Source organism: Centrocercus urophasianus, unplaced genomic scaffold (assembly GCF_019232065.1).
Source record: "Centrocercus urophasianus isolate 14NV4802_14NV808 unplaced genomic scaffold, USGS_Curo_1.0 seq_13, whole genome shotgun sequence".
Taxonomy (NCBI): domain Eukaryota; kingdom Metazoa; phylum Chordata; class Aves; order Galliformes; family Phasianidae; genus Centrocercus; species Centrocercus urophasianus.
In genome coordinates this window covers 27,190,892-27,214,150 of record NW_024884475.1, presented here as the reverse complement: position 1 = coordinate 27,214,150, position 23,259 = coordinate 27,190,892, and the positions used below count along the sequence as shown (strand labels likewise).

The following is a 23,259-nucleotide window of genomic DNA, read 5'->3' as shown; positions in this document are numbered from 1 at the left end:
TTTTTTTTTCCTGCAGAAGCCTGTGTTTGTTAACAAAGATGGAAATTTCATCTTGCTTTATAAAATGAGATGCAATTTTGGCGCATGCATAAAAATAATGACTAAAAATGAACTCCCACAATATACTAATTTGAAGTGGGCATAGTATGTATTTTTTACCTTTTTTGTTTGTTTGTTTCCTGTCATCCCCCAAAGCTGTTAAAAAGTTATTTATATTTGATTTGTGCCTGTGTGGGTTTTTTTGTTTGTTTGTTTGTTTGTTTGTTTTTGTCAGTGTCTAGCATGATGATGCTAATTTCAGATGAGACTCCTTACTTGACTTGGATTTTTGTGTCTTTAGGTGCTAAAATGAACATACGTATTTATAGCATCTGTTCCTTCTTATTTCATGATTTATCAGTGGTTTTTTTTTTAAATTTTTTTTTTTTTAAAAGAAAACTGTCAGAACACTAAGAATCATCACATTCTTATGTCAGAATGTCAGAACACTAACAATCATCTTACCATGGGTAGGAAATGGTCAGTGGAAGATGCCTGAACAGGTGCTTCTGGCCGTGAGCCAAATGTTGAAAGCATCGATGTGAAAAATAATGAAAGCAGATTAATAAGGAAAAAAAAATTAAATTTAAAAATAAGCCTTCATGCTTGTTTTTAACGAATGACCCAAGCCTATTATGGACAATGGAAGCTTTTCTGTTTTTCTGCAAGTGTGTGCCTTCAAATGTTGCAGAAATGGGTTTTGCGTATGCATAGTATCAAGACAGCTATGAGAAAGCACAGCACTGATACTTCAGAACTTGCTCTGGAAATCTTACTCAGTGGGAGGTGATTGTACAGTCTTTATTCCATGCGTCTCCTTATATTTGTAGGTATTCTGGGAGTTATGTCCCTGGAGTAAGGCAGTTCAGAAGGCAGGATGTGAAGGTGCCTTTAAATCCTTTAAAAAATCCTTCTACAAATACAGAAAAGCCAAGATATTAAATATGAGTAGGTGCTGAAATACATCCCTCAATTTACTCCCAAATACAGTGATGCCATAGTGTATCTACATTTACCTTGCAGAAATAGTATCTTTGATGTGCTTGTTCAAAAACAAAAACAAAAAACAAAACCAGAAAATCAGTCACCAAAAGAGTGTTGTCTATTTTTAATTGTTTTTTGTTTTTACTTTTTTCTTTTCACTGATAATTTGAAATTTAACATTAAATGTTTTCCAATATCAGCAATGCTAAGAATGGAAATAGAAATATTCTCACTATATTGAGAGTTAGTCTGTGGTATCCCATTTCCTAACTCCATGCAATTTCATCCAGTGAAAAGCTTGATAAGCAACTGCCTTCTGTGTAGAGATACTTATTGCAGAATAATGTGACTGTCCAGATGGCCAGTCTAGATGGATTCCCAGACATATTGAAAATTAAGATAAATCCCATACTTAGAAAATTAGTGAACTTACTAATACAAAATTAAAACAAAGTTCTAGTCCCAAGTAAAAGCTTTTCTTTCAAAAGGAAATAAAAATGTAATGCCAATTGTTGCCAAAATAATTAGCAATTGTTTTTTATTTTAGTTCAAATAAAACAGCAGTGACTGATAGTTCACATATATGAAAATAAATCTGATATAGCATAGCTGTCATTTAAGCAGAAGAAACGAACAGTAGCAGAGAGGAGTTCCATGTCATCTGGACCAACAGTTCATTTAGGTCACTGCTCTGTGTCTTCTAGCAGTGGAAGGAAATCCTGGCCACATTCTTCACTCTTGCGATGTCCGTATTTGTGTTGTTGTGGTCAAGTCCATCCCTCCCTTGTTTGATTCATGTCCCTTTATGGACCTCTTGTTCATGTGTTTGCCAAAGCCCTTTCTGGACATGCTAACACCCTTTTCCTGTGTGGGATCTAGTTGCAAAAGATCACAGCTGTAGAAATTTTGTTCAATGCTCCTTGCTTCTAGCTTTACTGATTTGGAGAATAACAGTTTATTCTCACCTTTTCCAAGCCTTCATCATAAATCTTGATCATAGCCCGTGTGTTTCTGGTAAATTCGAGAAATGTCAGCAGTCACCCCTAGACCTTTTCCCTGTGTGGGAACTATAATTTCTGAGTCCATCAATGGTTGTGTAGACATGGTTTACGGCTTTTTCCCTCATAGTTAAACCATATATATTTGTTTGCATCTCTTTTGCCTGCACATGGCTCTTCTGAATCTCTTGTGCCACAAATACAGCATTTGGCTGTCTAAGAAAGCTTACTATCATCCACAGACTTGAGGATTTTACTGCTTACTCTTTTCTCCAGGCCATTGATAAAGTGGAGTGAAACCAGTCTCAGAAGTTGTAGGACTTCACTGCTGACTTGCTTCCATCCTGAATGACATGCCACTAAGCCCTACTCTGCTTCCTATCCCTTAAGCAACTTTCAGTTTGTAAATGGACTTTTCCTCCAGTACCGTGGTAACTTAGTTTCTCTAAAAATCTTTGATTGTCAAAAGGTTCTTTTTAACTCTAAATATATCTTGCCCTCTGGGTCAGCCTTACTGAATACTTTGCAACAGCATCACAGGCCTCCAGCGGGATTTCCCACTCCAAAATCTGTTCTGAGTCTTTCAAAATGTGTGTATTCCCCTTCTCATCAGTTCCGTTCTTCCCATGTGCTATTGACATAACTACATAATTTTGGTAATGGTACATTGCCTAGCCCTTCACCAAAAGGCATAATACCTTAAATTCTAGTTCTGAAGAGTTTAACTATTATCTCTCCTTAGTAAGCAAAAATAGCAAGTTAATAGCAGAAATAGAAACCACTTGACTAAACACTGCTTTTCTTCATTATTTTATTAAGGGGTATTCCTTAGCCCTTCTGGACAATATACAGCTGAGTCTCAAACACAGTCTTTCATGTACTAAATGCCATTGTTCTACCGTGATGTTGTAGGTGGAATGGAGAGTGCATGTACAGATACACAGAGGCAGCAGTGGTGTAAATGTCACAATGTAAATGTCGTCCTATTTATGAAGGCTGTAATTTGAGTGTATTTAAAAGTTGCTAACTGTCGCGCGTAGCTAAATAAAGTTATGCATAATTCCAACAATCTTTTAAAAATGAGTAAAACCACTGTCAGCCATTAGTATGGGTTGAGCAGCAAGATTTGTCTAGGATAACTGCCAAAACCCAAAACTTGAACTGCTTATAACAGTGATTAAAAAAAAATTAATAAACAATACTTCCACACAGACAAGAAGCATATCTTATTAACATCTGTAGAGATATGTTTAACCATGAACAGGTAGACAGATAAGTCTCTAAAGATGTGTTTATTTTATTGGGGGACTTTGGGCACTGTTGCTAATCACTTTATTTTATTTACCATAATCATTCCATATCATTTGTCTTCATATATTGGCAGCAGGATTATTGAATGGGCTTCTTAAAATAAAGAATGCATCATATTTATCTCTGGTATAGCAGGTGTCTTAAGTGGAATTAACTCAGAAATTCATTTGGTTGAGTATCTCTTGTTAACACAATACTTGGGATGATTTGAGTTGCTCAAGTGGTTTTGTTTTTGTGATGTTACAGTGAGGTATTTCTTTTCAATGACTCCTTTCTCAGGAAAACTGTAAGATACATTGCTATTTCTCATGATGATGAAGAATCCTACCAAGTATTTTACTTTCCGAAACTAATTTCTAGCACTGAGTGGTATTTCCTTTCTGTTTTAGCAGATTTGGCCTAGAAGAGCACACCTCAGTCACAAAAGTCCCCTGTGCCATTCTCTTTCCTGAATTTTCCCAGCTATGCAGGATGTATTTGTACTGCAGATGTATTTGGCCCAACAGTTATTCTGGGGATACGATAGACAGTACCCTTCATCCTGCGTTCAAGTAACACGATTGTTACAGAGGACCACAAATAAAACTTTTGAGAACAGTTTCAGTTGAAATTTCACTGATCTGCTTATGTAGGGAAAGTTTATTTATTCAGTTCTGGTTACTTTGGGGCATTGCTACTTATGGAATGAGATTTTTAATGCTTAGCTTTAGATATATGATTTAAGAGCAGAAGATCTGTACACATAGCCAAAAGAATATCTGGAATTAGAGAAGATTCATAGTCTCCAATTACCCTTTATTGTTCATGTGAATGAGCTTCTAAGATAGTTATGTAAATAAGGTGCAGAAACTTTGGCATTAATACTTTATTCATTTTCTGTTAAAATAATCTACTTTACCTGGTTACTACTCTTACAACTGTTTCTTTGTTTCTGTAATCTGATTCATATATCTCACCATGATATATTAATACACATTCTCCTGAAGAAACAGAACATTACTTTTGGTTATCTTTATCCATTTGTCTGTTCTTAGTCTCTGGTCATCCTATTGAAATTTCCATGTGAAATAGGTTAAAACATGTCATATATTTATTATCTGAAAACTCTGTGCCTGTGTAGCAGTAACAGCCTGTAGGACAACTGACCATTAAAATAATAACTAATTAAGTGTTGACTGGTTACATTTAATTGAGTGAATGCAGGAGCACACTGACCTTTGTGAAGTGAGTGAAGGAGTTGTTGTTCTAGATCAGGATGCTCGGTGCTCTTTAACATCTTTATCAGTGATATAGATGATGGAATCGAGTGCACCCTCAGCAAGTTTGCTGATGACACCAAGCTGAGTGGTGCAGTTGACACGGTGGAAGGAAGGGATGCCATTCAGAGGGACCTTGACAGACTTGAAAGGTGGGCCCGGGTGAACCTAATGAGGTTCAACACGGCAAAGTGCAGAGTTTTGCACTTGGGCTGGAGGAATCCCAGGCATCCATACAGAGTGGAAGGAGCGGTCCTTGAGAGCAGCCCTGTGGAGAAGGACTTGGGGGTCTTGTTAGATGAAAAACTTAACATGAGCCAGCAGTGTGCCCTCGCAGCTCGGAAAGCAATAATATTGATTCCAGGGCGAAATCCCAGGCATACATACAGACTGGCAGGAGAAATCCTGAGAGTAGTCCTGCACAGAAGGATCTGGGGGTCCTCATGGATGAAAAACTTAACATGAGCCAGGAGCGTGCTCTTGCAACTTGGAAAGCAAGTGGTATCCTGGGCTCCGTCAGAAGAGGGGTGGCCAGCAGGGACAGGGAGGTGATTGTCCCTCTCTGCTCTTGTGAGGCCCCATCTGGAGTGCTGTGTCCAGGTCTGGAGCCCCCAGTACATGAAAGACAGGAAGCTGTTGGAGAGGGTCCAGCGGAGAGCCATGAAGATGATCAGGGCACTGGAGCACCTCCCCTATGAAGTCAGGCTGAGAGAGCTGGGCTTGTTCAACCTGGAGAAAAGAAAGCTGTGGGGTGACCTCATTGCAGTCTTTCAGTACCTAAAGGGAGCCTACCGAGGGCAGGGGAATCAACTCTTTGAAAGGGTAGATAACAGCAGGACAAGGGGAAATGGTTTTAAGTTGAGGGAGGGAAGATTTAGGTTGGATATCTGGGGGAAATTCTTTACAGAGAGAGTGGTGAGGTGCTGGAACAGGCTGCCCAGAGAAGTTGTGGGTTCCCTGTCCCTGGAGGTGTTCAAGGCCAGGTTGGATGGGGCAGCCTGGTCTAGTATTAAATGGAGGTTGGTGTCCCTGCATGTGGCGAGAGGGTTGGAGATTCATGATCCTTGAGGTCCCTTCCAACCCTGGCCATTCTGTGATTCTGTGATAATAGTGCTTCTGATCTAATACCAAAATGTCTAATTCAGAATGCTAACTGAAAAGCAGTTTAGAAGAGAGTGAAGAAAAAAATCATCCATATGGGAAAATGCTGCCAAATTTATGAGCTGATGCAAGAACACTGATGGAGACAGTGATCCAAAGGTTGTTTAAGGCAATGAAAGTGTTCCTCTGGTTTTAAAAGGTTCAGGATTCAGTTCTTTGGCTTTTGTGCATACAGTTCTATTTTTCACTTGGCTTTCTTTATTTTACATTACCTCTGGGATTAGAACCTTTTGATTCTGGATGTTTTTTTCACTTTCGAAGCATAAGTTTTATGTATGTGCCTATTCCCAATATGCACTTTATTTCTGTTTTAGGTGTAGCGTTGATTAAAAAAATAAAACGAAAGTTGGCACTGAAGTTGCCAGAACAGTATGCCTGCAAAAAATTCTTTTGTTTGCATTTTTTGTCTTCATTGCTCAGTGCACAATTGTTCCTCCCTGCTATACATTATTGCTATATACAATAAGTTTCTGTATATTTTTTTCAGAGGTAAATCTAAACAATTTTGGAAAATGTATTAATCATTATTTTATATATATTTATATATTAATTAATTATTCCTACTGACTTAGGAAATTCATCAGTTACTCACTTCTTTTCTTGGTAATTTCTGTCTTTGTATTGTAGTGTAGACACCATGCTGCAGTGCTCTATACTCTGATCATAGGCTACAGCTCACTGCATCCTTTATAAAATTACTACTTATATACATATGATAATACGGTGTTTAGTTTCCATGTTTTATAAATCACAACAAACAATCAGATATTTTTAATCAAACTATTTGGTAGGCAGTTTGCTCAGTGTCTTGCTAATATGTAAGTAATTCCTTAAAACTTTTTCAGCTACTTTCCATTATTTCAGCTTTACTTCAGTCATTTAATGAATTAGGCTTGCTTAAATTTTTCTTGACTGTTTACCCCCCTCCTGACAGGTTTGCCCTAGGTGTCTTTATTTAAATTTAATTATTTTCATATTTTTGGCTTTTGATGATTCTTTTGACATATGTGGCCTTCTGATTCTGTGCTACAAATTGAGAAATCTTTTCAATGATGAAAATACAAAGAAGTTACATGGATCAACAACAGTTGTTATGATTCTTATTGAAATAGAATAGAAACCACATTAAATAGTAAAATTCATTGACAGCTCTGTTTTCCATTTTTCTTGTTCCAGGACTATGCAAAAAGATATATTATTATATATTTTGTTTAGTGAGTACAATATTATTCTTTCCCTGTGTGGATAAAAAACATCTTTATAGTTCTAGCATTTGATCTTTAGCATGTTATATTTTTTCCACTCTTGAGAATTATGCTAAACACTTGAATAGCTGAGGTCAACCAGGGTGAAGAAAGCTCAAATATTCCACTTGGCCTCAAACCATACCAGCTGTGCTCCTTTTTTCTCATTAGGCTCGGGCTTTTGGCTTGCACATGCTCTTCCTTTGGCTTTTGCATGCCTGCAATGCTGAAGTCAGTCAGTGCCGTGTCGCTAGTTCCCAGGATTTGGTTTCTCCTTGTATGTGTGACACTGCAAGGTGAGCTGGGAAAACAGCTGCAGCCCTGGGCTAGGAGCCTGAGGGAAGACAAAGTCATGGCTGGAAAGAAGGAGCCTTTCTAGGGCTCTGTGCTACCCTAAGCTGGCCCCATTCTTTGGCACTGGAGCAAGTTTTTCAGCAATACTGTTATGAAATAGCGACTGTTGAGCTGGCACACGCAGAGCCTGCAAGACCATGATGGAAGCTTGATCTGTCTTGCAGATCCTGTGCATTTGCTGTAATGCTCTAATGTTCCCATGGCCCTCCCTGATATGTACTGTGACTTCCAAACTTCAGTTCCCTCTTTCTCCCTTGCTTTCCAGACCAAAACAAACTCACAATCAAAGTTAATTTTGGTGGTAGATACCATTCACAACCTGGAAACTCACTCAAGTTCAAAGAATCAGTGACTGAAGTTCACTGCATCATTTGACTTGCTGTACCCTTGAACTAACAAAAATGCCTCCACACTTTTGTACTCTCATATGTCAGTGTATTTGATCAGGTTTTATCTAATACTTTTGTTGCAAAGCAGTACATTTTATCTCATTGAATAGGAAAGAAATTCCCGAGGATGTGGCCTGAGCTAGGAGATTCCCTGCTTATCTTTAATTTGTAGCATCCTCCTCACCGTGAGGGTTTGCACAGCTTTCCTCCTTTTTGGTGGGTAGGAAATGAAAGAATTAATAACAGATCCTGCTTGGTGATGGGCAGGAGTACAGCAGTTTTTTTCTTAGATGCCGGATATGTTTTCCATCTGTATTCTCCTTCCAGATGTGCAGTTGAAATTGCAGTATATAACTCAGGAGTTGCAGGCTTAGCTCTTACATAGGAAGGAAGTCCACAGACAGAGAGTGTCTGTGCTGGAAGTAAAACTGCATGACAGTTTTGCTTGTCTTGCTGCTTCTTTGTGTTCCCCAGACTCAAGTCTGTGCCCCCCATAAAAGCAGATCCTGCATTTATCTGGAAGAGCTTTCCCACAGGGAGTATGAAAAAGGATCAGTAACTTCTGCAATTTTATGATGTTGGCCTATATTTGGAGATGCCTAAATAAATTGAAGAATGAAGGTACCATGTTCAAGAAGCTTTTAAAAATAGGCTGTGCAGACAGAGCTTTTCCAAGAAGAAATCCGTACTACAGATGAAAACAAATTAGAGTATGTGGGTAATTTTAGAAATAATGTTTTGGCACAGCAATTTTTCTGATCACTTTCAGGATCATATCTTTGTTGTTCTTCCTTAGGTGGGAGTCCCATTGAAACTGGTGGAAGTTGTGCCTGAATAAAGCTTTGACCCATGCTTTTTTCTAATAATACATCTTTTTCTTGAATGACCTCTTGGCAAGCCATTTGTCATGTTTATTCTCTGATTAAAAAATGCCTTCCATCTGTTTTTAATTTGAGTTGCCTTTAACTTCTATTTTTTTTTTTTCCTCTTTTTTCTGTTGTCTGTGTTGCACTGAAAGAAAGAGGGTTTGGCCTCCATGTGAGGGGTTGTAATCGTTGAAGTAAATCTCTTGGCAGTCTTTTCTTTAAGTCCAGACAACCACAGTCATTAAGCAAAAGTGAATGATGGAGGCAACAGCTTCAAATAATTTATTTATGTTTTTACTTAGATGCCACTCCTCAGTCTGGCTTGGTTAGCACTTATATTTTTCTCCTTGAGCTCTCCCAGCTTTACAGGCTGTTCTTGCTTTTTTTTTTTTTTTTAATGAACATATTCCTGTTCCCTGTAGATCATTTAAGGTGTTTGACTTGGCTTACTTTTCCTGATTAGGAGGATAAAGACGACAGCACATTATCTGAATCCTTTGATAAGCTGAATGAAATCTAACATTGAAGATGGTGTTATTTTACTTTTTTTCTTCCCTTTTTTTTTCTTTCTGTATACTACTTTTCCAGAAAGTTTGAGTAACTGGAAAGTAGTCAGAGAAACACAGACGGAGCTCAGATAAAATCCATGTATGCCAGCTGGGGGTTTGCAAGCATTTTAGAATGAGCTCCTACAAGCTTACAGATCCTTGCTGCTCCTGAAGGCTCTTTGTGCTGTTTGCATACAGTAAATCAGAATGCTGGGTTTGAATCCAGGTAGACGTAAGCAGTTCACTTGCCTGTTGAAATTGATGTTAAATATGATGAAGTGGTTCATGAGGCAAGATATTAATAATCATGCTTTATTTTTCTCATACTGCCATCACACATTGGCATATAATGCAGGTGGGTTATACCAGATTGATGAATCATGCTAATCTTTATCAAGCCAAAGTTTGAGGATTTCATTGTACTTACTGTATTCATTGAAGCCATTGGGAATAAATGCCAGCTAAAAATTCGGCCAGCTGCGTTGTCTAACAAACAGCCCTTTATCAAACCTGGTAGGAGTGCTAATTAGGAATTGCACTTGTAAGTATTGAAGAAAAACTGAGAAGCTCTTGTTAGAATGCAGAAAACATCTGATATTTTGGATGCTGAAATGTGTCTTAAAATTTCTGTTCATAGAAAAAAATATATATACATTCTGAAATAAACAGTAGTTACCAAGAGGTATACTTAACCACAGGAAGAAAAAAAATCAAATCATAGTCAACAGGTCCAAATGTGTCTGTGTTTCTGTACAAATACTGAGCATGGAAAAACTTGTGAAGACCAGTGTTTCACTGGTTATAAATGGGAATGGTGATGTGATAAACACATTAAGAAACTGATTAAAAAATAATAAGCAATGTGACAGGCTGCTCTCAGTGGCAAGTCACATGGGAAAGGCAAGGAACTTTGCTGTCACATCACCTGTGATGACTTAGACAAAATCAAACAAGGCATAGATGCAGAAAATGCTGTAACAATGGGAAACATTGCCAAATTGGTGTTGGATAACTGCTGGGGATATGATTCTGGATAAAATTGTAGGTGTTGTAAATTATTGTTTTTACAGAGACTATTTGCTGATATTAGGAAAAAAAGAAAATAGTGTAATTCTAAATAAATCTGGTACCTGATCTTAAGCAGTGACAGAAAGACCTGGGTCAAAATATAGCTGGAACCTCTGTGTGACTTTAATGAATACACTTTGCTGAGTATTCCTGAAATAGCAAAAGAAGTGGGAGAATATCCCATGGAAATGTTAAACATGTAAATATTTAACTTCAAAGAGGAAAGTGCATAAAAATGTGAAAACTTTTTAGAAAGAATGAGAGCCAAAAGTTGAAATGTTTACGGGAGTCATGAAGATTTTGTTTAAATACGGGAACTCACTGTAAGCCAACTTCCAGAAAAAGGCTTTAAAGGATGAAAAAAAAGACTTGCATAGCTAACCAGCAGGGGAAGGGAGTAAGAGGATGTCTCTTATTTTAATAACTTCTTTTCTTAGAAGTAAAAGGGCTTCTTTCAATTTGAAGTTGTGCCTAAATAAAGAAAATGAAACATAAATTAAATACACAAACAAAATAATGTAAGCCAAAAGAGATTTGGAAGAACAATTCAGCAAAAATCTAGTAGTAAAGCCTTTTTCAAGCTGTCTTTTAATAGGCAAAATCTTGACAGAGGCTAGTAAGTGATCAAAGTAGTGAAAGTATTTAGGGCTGTATCTATTCCATCAAGAGCATGTCAAACGGTTTGTCACTAATAAACACGTTATTAGAAGAGATTTCATAAGAAACTGTAAACCATGAATGGTGAAAAATTGCCATCGTCAAGTAGAAAACTGTCAAGCCAGAAACCATGGTGTGTTTCCTGAAAGCATCCCAGTCAAGACAAAAAAAAAAAAAAAAAAGACACAACCCAAGAAAACTGTAATGCTGCTTTTCCATTCTAAATCTTTAGATTCATGGGAATATATGATTAAAAAGAGAAACCCAGAATTTTTAAAATTTCTTTGGACTATGATGAATACATGTGACAAAATGCAGATCAAAGTCTCTTGGAGAAGTTTAATCATCATGGATGAAGACATAGGGACCTCTCAGTGATAACTAGCTAAAAAATAGGAAACAAATAATGAAGTCCATTTTTACAGTGAGGGATGTTCCTTGCTAGAGACCCAAGAAAATACATAAGAGTCTGCAATATTTTACTGACGTTTTGAAAGATACAGAGAGGGGAGGAGATGACAGAGGAGGCAAATACCACTGATAATAGATTACACAGCATAGGAGAAATGAAAGCTTGCTGTAGGGGCATATAGCAATGTCTCATGATACTGACAACAAAAATAATTGTTGATAAATGCAAGTTAACAGCAATGTGTGGGGGGATAGTGTTGATGGCCGGGAGGGCTTCCTTTCAAGAAGGCTCAAGATTACTTGGAGTTATGATTGATAGTTCTAAAAAAAAAAATAAAATCCTCATTTACCTTCTCAGCAGTAACGATGTTTGTTGTTTGCCATCTTGGTCACAAAATGCTATGGTGCAGCTAACAAAATGTGAAGATCACTCTTATCAGGTGTTGCAAGTGCCAATGTTGAATGACAAATTCATGCAATTAAAATGCAATTAGGCCTATCAGAAATTATGACCTTATGTAGTGGTTTGAAGTGTTAATCACACAACACCCTTCTCTCTGCTCAGGAGAAGGCTTGAGAAGGAAGAGGAAGAAACCTGATTGAGATAGGAGAAAACTGATTTATTAAAAGCAATGTGAGATAATACAGAATAATTAAGAATAATAAATCAAATAAACCATAGATAAAACTGGAGGAGAGAGTCAGTCTGAGTCTTTATCAGCAGGCCCGTGATGGCTGGCCTCCTGAAAATGGTAACTTCTCCCTCATCTGGGTTCAGAAAATCAGTTATGAAACTCTGATTAATGAGAAGGGAGAAGATATAATTTTAAGAGTTGAAAATTCAGCTCCGAGCCTCTGCCCTGCTTTGTGAGTGTCTGCTTTTCTTGTGTTACAACCTAAAGTATCTCAGTTTGTAGGGTGGCATCTGGTGTGACCACTTCCTTGTGCAAGACCAGGTCCTCTAGAGCAGTGCCCTCCTTGGCTGGACTGCATGGCAGAGACATGATTTTGTCCAGAAGTTTGTTTTTGGAGGGTTCTTCTTAGACTTGGGGCACTGTCTAAATCTTTGGTTAGTATGATCCGTGCTCTTTTATATCTTCTTTTTGTCTTATTACTGAATGTTTTGGGTTAATGCTGTGTTCCTTCTATTCTTCCTTATCCCAGTACATGACCTCTGAAGTAGATGGTCCTGGGAAAAGACTATTCATGCTTTCTATCTGCTTTATTTTTGTTTAAAGCAGATTATAGCTGGCCTTGAAGGAAACTTGGTTTTGCTAATTGTTTAATTTTTAAGCATTTTTCTACCAAACTGTTTTTTTTTTTTTTCATTTGTTTGTTTTAAGAACATCTCTATTCCTATTTTTAAAATAACGCAATGTGTTTAGATAATATGTTGCAAATATTCAGTTCTTAGGTGATGGCATCTTTCTGCTCACTTTGTAATTTCGGTAGAATTACTTAAAAACAAAGAGAAAAATTGTTGTGAAGCACTACATCCCATTTCGAAGTCCTGTGGGAAGCTTCTGTGAATGTAATCTGGAGTCTGTGTTATTAAAATGAAAATGACTTTGTAGATCTCTTTCTTCTTTCTTTATTTTTGTTGCACCCCACTCTGTTTTTAAGGAAATTGATGCAAAGTTGCCTTCATTTCAATCCAAGAATGGTGAAGTCTTTAACCTTCTTTTGCCCTCTTCCATTTTCTTGGAGCAGCACTCAGAGTCAGCTTTTGTGCTTCAAACATAAGACAAGAAGAGAAGACATAAAGAAGATTAGCAGTGTATTGAAGCTCTCTTGCAGCAGTGGGCAGGCTGCACAGAGCTGTGCTGTTGCTGCTTGAGTGAAAATCACATTCTCAGTGTGATTTCAGCATTATAAAACCATTTGGGTAATTTACTGCACATTGCATGGTCTTGATGATCCGCATTCTTTGATTTAATGTGTTTGAACTAGGGCATGCTTTTTTAGTAAAAGCAGTTAATTTTGGTTTTAAAATTGTTGCAGTAGGAAACCCACTAAGGCTGTTGTTAGCAAATTATTATTTCAGGCAGTTCTTAATCTATTTGTTGTCTATGTTGCTAATTTATTTATTCTTCTAGCTAATCAGTCAGAAACACTAGGTAGCATCAGATCAAATGCCTATAAATTGTGGTGTGTAGCATGTATTGACAGTGTAAAAGCCATAGATACCTGTTGTCAGCAGTTCTGCAAAGAGAGAACATCCTTTTTTGTCCAAGGAGGCAAAACCGTGGGTGTTAAGTCTTTGATTCCAGTTGGAAAGTGATTGAAGGCAAACATTTCCAGATGTGTCCATTGCTGTCAGCCCTAGTAGGCCCTCAGGGACAAACTCTGGAACATTTTATGAACTATCACTGGAGACTTGTCTGCAAGCCTGAGTGAAGCCCACTGAAGAAATATGCTCAAGCATTTCCACCTCTTACTTTTCCCCATTCTTTTTCTTTCTTTTTTTCTTTTTTTTTTTTTTTTTCTTTAGCTTTCTTTGTGTCACTGATAATTATGGAAAGGCTTGAGTGGATGCCAGGTCCTACCATGCTATTACAGCGCTGTGGTAAGGTTTACCAAGTGGGAAGTTCTTTGAACTCTTTTACTAACATCTGTTTGGATACAGAGGTACCACAAGAGGGAGAAAAATGAATGTTAAGTTAGATTTGGAGTTAAATCACTTAATGTAATCAAATTTTCTCATACATAAATACTTTTCTGATAGTCATTTCATATGGCCCTGGGAATATCTTATGGGAAAATCATCTTTTCATGCTCTCACACACACACCATTCTGATTCAGATGGTTTTAGCTATGCTTTCTCATATTAAGTGTGAGATAGTATGTTTATTTTTATTTTTTTCAGTAGTGAGGCAGCCTTCCAACATTATTTGGTTCAAGCTTGACTGTTAATTTTGAGATACTCAGTGTCTGATTTATTTTTGACCATTCTGTATTCTCTTATAAACCAGCAACGATTTGAGCATTCACTGGAATTTCTGGGAGGGGGAGTTAGCTGGATCGCTCCTATAGCAATAAAAACAAGAAACTACCTATGACACTCACTTTCAATTTACTTCCCTTGTGTCACTTTCCCAGAATTTCAGTTTATTCTCTCACCTTCTATGTGGCATATGTATAGTACAGTCTAAAATCCAGGATGTGCATCTATGCCCTTGTGTCTGCCACCCTCCAGCTGATATTAGTGGGAAGGATCAAGGAAGATTGGCTCAAGAGGAGGTTATATATCTGAACAAGATGTAAAAATAATTTCCTTAGAAAAGTGTTGTAGGCACGACCCCAGAGCTAAAAAATATAACTGCTACACATAGCACTAAAGGATTCATCATAGAATGGCCTGGGTTGAAAAGGGCAATAATGATGATCTAGTTTCAACCCCCTTGCTATATGTAGAGTCACCAACCACCAGGCCAGGCTGCCCAGAGCCACATCCAGCCTGGCCTTGAATGCTTCCAGGGATGGGGCATCCATAACCTCCTTGTGCAGCCTGTTCCAGTGCATCACCACCCTCTGCAAGAACTTCTTCCTAATATCCAACTTAAACCTCCCCTGTCTCAGTTTAAAACCATTCCCCCTTGTCTTATCATTATCCACCCTTGTAAACAGCCATTCCTCCTCCTGTTCATATGCTCCTTTCAAATATTGGAGGTCTCCCCAGAGCCTTCTCTTCTCTAAGCCAGACAATCCCAGTTCCTTCAACCTTTTCTCATCAGAGAAGTGCTCCAGACCCCTGATCATCTTAGTGGCCTTCACTGAGTGGATTCTTGTAGCATGCTTTTCTATTAATTTCACTGTAAGAACAGTTTGGCAACGAAGCAGATCACCCAGATGGGTTGGGCAGACTATATCTGTGAAGATTTCAAGACCCAACTGGGTGAAGTCCTGGGCAACCTGATCTAACCTCAGCACCAAACATGCTTGGACCAGGAAATTGGACTCAAGACTTCCTGAGTTCCAACCTGAACTGTCCCATGAATCCTAACTTCTATTGCTTATGAAAGTAGATCACTCTCGTATATATTTGTGTGCTGTTTAGCTGGTAGACATCTATCTTAGCATGACAACACAGTGTTTGTAATGAACAAAATATGATTGTTGATATGTCACTGCAGTATGCTATGCCATAGCCTTTTTTTTTTTTTCTTTCATCTGTGTTCTCTTTATTTAGGTGGAAAATGTGCGATTACTTGATCGCTTATCTTCAAGAAAAGCTGCAGTGGGAACCCTGTACTTAACAGCTACTCATGTCATATTTGTGGAAAATGGTTCTGAAACTCGTAAAGAAACTTGGGTATGACTTTTATTTTTTTGGTTAGCTGTAAGTGCTTGGCAATTTACTGATGGTAACTTGAAAATAACTTGCCAAGTAGATTAAATGCTGTAGATGAGTTTATACAGATGCTTCTATTACTGGATAGTATCTGAAATGCTTAATAAAAACATTTGCAGCTTGATGATTTTTAAAAAAAATTTCTGTGGGTTCCGGATATTGTAACACAGGGTACTGGTACCGCAAAGGTATTTACTGTATGAATACTGGCTGTGATTCTTCAAGGAATGCTGTCAAGTTCAGCTGTTTAGAGAGTGAATTACTGCTTGGGCTTAGTCAGCTTGTCTCCCTCCTTGTGCTTCCATTCTGTCAGTTAGCTGGACCAACTCTTTAGCCAAGAGACTTTAGTTATTTTTTTATAACTGATGCTGGTTCATCTTTTCACTGTACAGATAGACAAAAGAGCTCTTTTTTCTGATGACTGTTAGCATACATTAAAAAAAAAAAAAATCAAACAGAAGGCTTTGGACAGCATGACTAGGCTAATGTCTGAGCAGCTGAAACATTCCAGAGGTGCTTCGTTGTCTGTAGGTCATGTATCTGGCATTTCTGGAGCCTGATGCTGGAGATAAGAACAAAACTGCAAGAAGACATGTGTGAGGATTTTCTGAAACAGCAGTGGAAGCTCCTGTGTCCTGGCAGATCTTTGCAAGCAACTGTTTTTCTCCCTGCAGACTTGAATCACTTAACATAACCGTTTTCAATTCCCTTCCAGGTTCTCCACAGCCAAATTTCCTCTATTGAGAAGCAGGCCACAACTGCCACAGGTTGCCCATTGCTGATCCGCTGCAAGAACTTCCAGGTTATCCAGCTGGTCATCCCTCAGGAGCGAGACTGCCACGATGTCTATATCTCTCTAATACGTCTGGCACGGCCAGGTATGGGAAAGAAACATGACACAAAAGTGAATCCTCCTCTTGAAGGATATTGTAATGGGTGAAGTGTAGCTGTGCATCTTTCTTCTTTTTGGTTTAAGAGAGAAGACTTCATTACGGATGCATTATGGAGAAGGTCTCTGAGCACAGAGCACGCTGGAGCAGTAGAGAATGCATGCTCTAATAAATGGTTTATTCCATAATGTTTGACACAAACTTTTATTTAAAGTGATAGTCTAGGGGATCACTGACTGTAAAATATATCATAATGCTATTTTATTAGTAACTGCTGCCTTGTGTAAGTGTGAATTTAGGAAAATACTGACAAGTCTCTAAATCTAGTGAAATTTCATATTCCTTCTGTGAAGTTTTATGATATCTTTAGTGGCCACATCAAGATCTGAATTCTCCCTTCTGTGCTGTGCATAAACTTGTTAAAAAACAAACAAACAAACAAACAAAAAAAAACAATGAAATGTATTGCAGCAAGTACTTGATCTAGTCCACTGGACTGCCTGTATTTTAGCCTACTGTTATCTAGATTTAGAATGTGTTCTGTTTGAATTTCTTAAATTTGATCAGGGTCCCTTTGAAACCTTTCCTCTTTTCAGTGAAATCCAATATTTGATCCTCTGTGACATAGTTGCTCTTCTAGGAACCAACAGCCTTACCTGTTTAAAGTGATAGCTAAAGAAATATTTGCCACAGTCAGTATGAAACTGAAATAAGTGGCTTTAATTTTTTATCTTGCTGGGAGAACACCAGTTTTATCTACTGTGTAGAGTGGGAAAATAGCAGTCAGCCAGCACTGCAACTGAACTTACACAGTGACATCTATAATTAGAGTAGTAGTAGTAATATGCAACTGCAGCTGATGTGACTTGTTATGCTATGCAGGATTAAATAATCAGAGAAACTCAGAAACAACGAGGTAAATTATCCTAGTTTTGAGGAAGCTTAAAGGAACAGAGTAAAACATACCCTTGTCACAATATCTTCAGCAGCAGTAAGAACTTTGCTGACAGGTGGCGTTTAGTGGCAGTGGTATCTGGCTGCCATTTGCCACCATAATTAAATCACTCATTAGTATAAATACAGGTATCCTGAAAATGAAAAGTTAAGAACTTCAGTACTAGCAAATTTTACCATATAGTTCTGGACTGAAGGTGACAGGTGGCATAGCTACTTAAGTGGTTTTATGGTCGTGATGAAATGATTGATTTAACACATGCTATTTTTATGCTTATTACAACAGCTGTATCTCAAATGCCTTTGCTAATAAAGGAAGAACAGAGTTTTGCAGTCCATAGAATTAAAATTTCATTGAACCTGTTGGAAACTTCTATTTCAGCACAAAAACTTTTGAGCTTGTTAGTTTTGCAAGATTGTGGTGCATAGGTAGATAAGATGTCCAGGAAAACAGACTACTTTGAATATTAATACAGCACATATATTTATTCAAACAATAACAAAAAAAAGCACAGTACTTTCAAAGTATGTTTGACAATAGCTTCAAGACAGGATATGAGATTTCAAGAAGCAATTCATGTTAGTTTTAAGGGAAACCACATTAGGGGCAGTGTCAGATTTTGTTTTTGGATGTGTCTTCTTGATCAGAAATCTGAGATACCTTATTGTTTTGCTGTTTGTTTCAGTGAAATATGAAGAGTTGTATTGCTTCTCATTCAATCCAAAATTAGATAAAGAAGAACGAGAGAAAGGCTGGAAGCTTGTGGACCTCAATGAAGAATATAACCGGATGGGCATTCCAAACAGCTACTGGCAGATTAGTGATGTAAACAGAGACTATGGAGTGAGTTATTTTTTTAATGTCATGGGACCCTTAGAGTGGATCAGCAGTCTGGCTGTGAGTTTCTTAGTGCTCAGATGCAAAACTCTTGTATACTCAGTGCTGTACACATGTGTAGTACGGTACAGCTCTTCCCCATTTTCCACATTAAAATGCATACAAATAGCAGGAAAAAGGATGCATCTTCATTTAATGTATGTGTAACTTGTCCACAGTAAGTTTTAAATGTTAGTATTTGGCTATTAGTAATATTGTTAGCATTTCATACCTAAGTGTCTAAGTGAGCTTTTTTCTGATACATAGGGTTAAGATTACTGCACAGACATTAACAAAAAAAACCCCAGCACCTTGAAATAGTGAATTTAACCATGCTTTTTTGTCAGTGGCTACCCTCACAATCCTTTGAAGCCTCTATGTTTAACTGTTAAGTGCTTTCTATAGTCAACTGACAGGCTTTATCTCTTCCCAGTTCAGTCTGTCCTGCCTAGTACTGTACAATTGATCAAATGTTAATTGTGAGAAATAATAACCAAAATATGTTTTGAAAGAAGTTGGCCCATGCACTCAATTTACTCTATTGCTTTTAGTGTCTTTATATTAAGCGAGGCCTGTGAAGCTCTCAAGAAGGTTGAGTGCACTGTCAGGATTTCCTTTTTTTTTTTTTTTTAAATATAAGCAGAAAAAAATATTTAACCTCTCCCATGATAAAGTGTAGGAGAAGTGACATCACAAATAGAAACCAATTCACCACAGCAGCATCTTTAAACGTAAGCCTCTATTTTTGCATCTCCTGCCAGTGGGTTTTTTTTTTTTTTTTTTTTTTATTTAAATCTGATCATTGGGTTCCTGTCAGAAGGGAGGAATTGGCTGGGCTACTTGTTTTTGAAGTATTGTCATTTCATAGAAATGGATTCATTTTCTCAAAAGCCTATTTTTTTTTTTATTTTTTTTTTTATTTTTTTTTATGTTTCATACTCTATATTCACTGGAAATTTTGGCTCTGTAGTCCTCTCTCATGTTTAAGAACTTCACCCCTTTCCTTTCTCATATCCAAGTTCTGCTCGGGAGAAAGCAGCAGTTGTAAATACAACCATGCTGTATATATTAAAGATTCTTTCTGATCTGAATGTATAGTCTCAGTAAGACATGAATTAATACCTGGAAATACAGCCCTTCAACCTTTCTGCTTCAATTTTGCTGCTTGCAAAGTATAATCAACACTTTCCAACTTTAAAAGATTGTTTTGAGAAATGCAGGTGTACAGAGGTTAGGCTTAATAAGAATATTGTGATAGAAAAATAACCAAAATAAATGGAAATGCTTACCAATATCATAGGCTTACAGTAAACTCTAGAAGGAGATCCTTCCTCAGTGGAAGTCATTAAGTGCAGTCAGCACTTAAATGGGATCTAGGAGAGGTGGAACCAGGCTCCACCCCTTCTGGTAGCACAAGTGAATTGCCTTCACCTATGCTCCTGTGGCTGACTCATTGCTTGCTCAGGTGGTCAATCAGAGGTACAGGCTGTGATCAACAGTTCCTATACAGCAGGTGATATGTACAGTTGTTGTGCAATGAAATATTCTCTGAGATTAAAATTCCTCTCTATTTTTTTTTTTTTCAGTAGAGTAGAGCTGGCTAACATTAGTTGTATTTAGTAGACTAAGTAACTGGAGTTTCCTTTCACAGGTCTGTGACTCCTATCCTACAGAAGTGTATGTACCAAAGTCTGCAACTGCACACATCATAGTGGGGAGCTCTAAATTTCGGAGCCGAAGGCGTTTTCCAGCTCTTTCCTACTACTGCAAGGATAATAATGTAAGTGTGAGTTTGTAGTTTCCAATGTGCAAAGTTTAACCTGGCTTTTGTAATTTTTCTAATAAGCTTCTGTGAGAAGTCAGTGTTTGCTTTGAAAAAGAAATTTAGAAGGTGGTTTGGGTAGTCTTTTCTTTATGGTGATACCTGTCCTAAGTTTAAGCTTCAGAAGGGTGGGATGAAACGTATTTTTGATTCCTGCTGACTATTTCAGCTGAGTTCTTCTTCAGCAAAGATCTAAGAATTTGATTACAAAATAGGAGGACATGAAGATTTAAATAATTAATACAGTCTACACATAAATAGTATATTGCCTTTTATATTTAATTAAGAACAAAATTTTCAAAATTAATCACTTTGCATAATCACCTAAGTCCAAATACAGATACCCAGCATTCAAAACTTGGACGTTTCCAGGTATTAGTGAAAGAAGTCTAAGGGATCAACTAAGTTCTGGCGTATAGTGGTCCAGCTTGGGTGAGTTCTACAGTTTCAGCCTAGATTGTTTCTCCATTTGTGGCTGAGTTTAGGTTAAGATTAGGATTCATATTCAGGCCACTAGGGTCTGAAATATTGTATTCATTCCTTGATCTTAAAAGGTAAGGAATGTTGGAGTACCTCCATGTGAGTTTGGATGTTGGCATAAGTTTCCAGGTAATAGAAGAATGGGCAAGATTAGGGTAAGTTTTGTGATGGTAGACATTGAATAACTCCAGTAACAGCAGGTTGGGAAGCGGGATGGGTGCCACTCATTCCGTCTTGCATATCTGGAAAGGTCACATAACATTTCGGTTATTCACAGATTCAAATGATGTTGTGACACTACTCTGTGTCTCACAGGATCTTTGTGGTTATGCTGAGATCAAAGTCTGAAAGTATCTTTTTAGCCAGGGCAGTTGAAAGCAACCTGATCTTTTGCCGTACTCTTAAATACACCCTAAGAAATTTTTTAGAGGTATGTGCTCTTCATGAACAATTGGCTTGGGTTAAGTTCTTCATGGAGATCATTTGTAATGATTTCTGAGATATCTAATGGATCATTAGGCCAATTTATCTTCCTGGTTCTGCACTATTGGCAGTGCAGCTGTTTCATGAGCTTGGGCTATATGTGAGTTTAACCTGACAGACAAGCCATTCTCTCCTTCTGGTGCCAGCACATATCTTAGTTTGTTGAGCACAGGCAGTGCTGTAATGTAATGAGCTCTAGCCCCAAGTTTCCTGAACCTTAACCTCAGTCTGCAACTCTAATTTTAGTCTTAATCTTAAGGAGTGTATCTACCTCAAGTATGATACCTCATGACTGATAGAGAAATCTTTTTTCAATTAAAATGAGAGGTTGTGAATAGCCATATGTACAAATTTCATCATTAAAGAAGGTATTAGCATGTATTAAATCACTGGGATATGCACTGATCAGCAGTAGATAACTAATAATTTGATGGCAGAATCTATTACTGACATCTAAGCAAGCTCCCACAGTTTCATATATTAAAGATCCCATTTACTAAGTACTGATAGTTAAAAGCTTGGCTGAAAGTGAGCATGTTCCTTCTCACAGTAATAAATAATCTGTTGGGCAGCCTGCAAAGGTTATGACCTTCAGCATGCAGATTCTCTTCGTACTCATGTTCAGTGCATAGAAAGTGCCTACATCAGCCCTGTGCCCATGTGGCTCTGGCTGCTCACAGGCTAGCAGAAACTGGGAAATATGATCTCCTTGCTCCAAGTTCAGTTCCTTCTTTCCAGGTTTCATCTGGAGGCCTGATTCTGATGTGTCTGGGGAGAATCTTTCTTGACTTTTTCAATAGCACTGATTAATAAATTTGCTCCAACACTCAGGCTGCCTGACTCACTTCCTGTGCAGTGAAGTCTTTCTCCAGAGGCAGTGCTAAAAATACAGTACATCAGTGATCTGGCTGCACAGTATGTACACATTTTTGTTTCCTGGACTTGTATCTCGAAGTGCTCAGTAAAGAGTGTATTGGTGTAAGCTGGATGTAATTAGTATCATAACTGAAGTGTGAGTGACAGTGCAGAAGGATCCATTTCTTAAGTTGTTATGTCAGTGTTCTTGTGATAGCATTGCTATACTCGTTATTCTCTACAGATTGTCTTTAGGAGATAATCCACATGAGGGAAATAATATATTTGAAATAGCTCTAAAACTTTTATTCAAGACCTAGGCAGTGGGGCTTTATTGCCTTAATATTTTCTTGACTTTCTAAAAAGAGTGTAATTCTTTTTACCATTCCCACGTAACTATAATTCTATGGTAAACATCTAATGAGCTTCTTCAGTAAATGTTTTGGATTGCTAATTGATTTCAGCTTAATAAGTTTACTGACTTCTTGTTTGTTTTTCTGCAGGCCTCGATATGTAGGAGCAGCCAGCCTTTATCTGGCTTTAGTGCAAGATGCCTTGAAGATGAACAGATGCTTCAGGCCATCAGAAAAGCAAACCCAGGAAGTGATTTTATATACGTTGTTGACACTCGGCCTAAAGTAAGTGTATTACCTTTCTTGCCTATAGCAAGACTGAATTTGAGCTGGATGTGCTTGAGAAGATTCATAGCACAAATGGCTGGCACAGTTGCACCTGTGTAACTCCACATGTTAAATCAGGATTTATCAGGCATGTTTTAACTAGAAATCTTGCTTCTGTTTTTCTCTCAGAGTTCTATTGTTTATGCTGTGTCTTTCTCTTTTTTTAGTTCTTATCAAAATGTTAAGATACAGAAAAAGAAATAATAACTTGGAGCAGTAACTGTTAGATTATTTGATAAAAGGCTATTTTCACACACACAAGAGTTAACAGTGTCAATAATGAGGCTAGTGAAATATAACTCCTGTTAGAATATTGTGTTTATAATAACAGTTTTGTATTTTAGGAAGATAATCTGAAATATGTTATTGAGTTATCTCAGTCTGTAATTGACTAAAATATTTGGCTAAGACTAAAACTTTAGAGGAATTATGCTATGCAGAAACATGGAAACACAATAATGATCAAGAAGAGTTTGGAAGGTAATACAGCTTGTACACAACTTTGGCAAACAGCTCTGGGTGATGAGGACCAGGAAAGATTCGGTGGCTGGAGGTGGGAGCAGGAGTACGCGCTCTTCCC

General features: G+C 37.7%; 1 protein-coding gene across 1 annotated transcript in view; it reads left to right on the top strand.

Moving 5' to 3' along the window:
• MTMR7 (myotubularin related protein 7) overlaps positions 1–23,259 on the top strand; it is a 61,807-nt gene that overhangs the window by 20,337 nt on the left and 18,211 nt on the right. The window contains exons 2-6 of the mRNA XM_042811640.1: positions 15,477–15,599; positions 16,354–16,516; positions 18,169–18,326; positions 20,011–20,139; positions 22,503–22,637. Coding sequence (XP_042667574.1) covers positions 18,273–18,326; positions 20,011–20,139; positions 22,503–22,637 — 318 coding nt within the window. The 5' untranslated portion in view covers positions 15,477–15,599; positions 16,354–16,516; positions 18,169–18,272. The remainder of the gene's footprint in view (positions 1–15,476; positions 15,600–16,353; positions 16,517–18,168; positions 18,327–20,010; positions 20,140–22,502; positions 22,638–23,259) is intronic.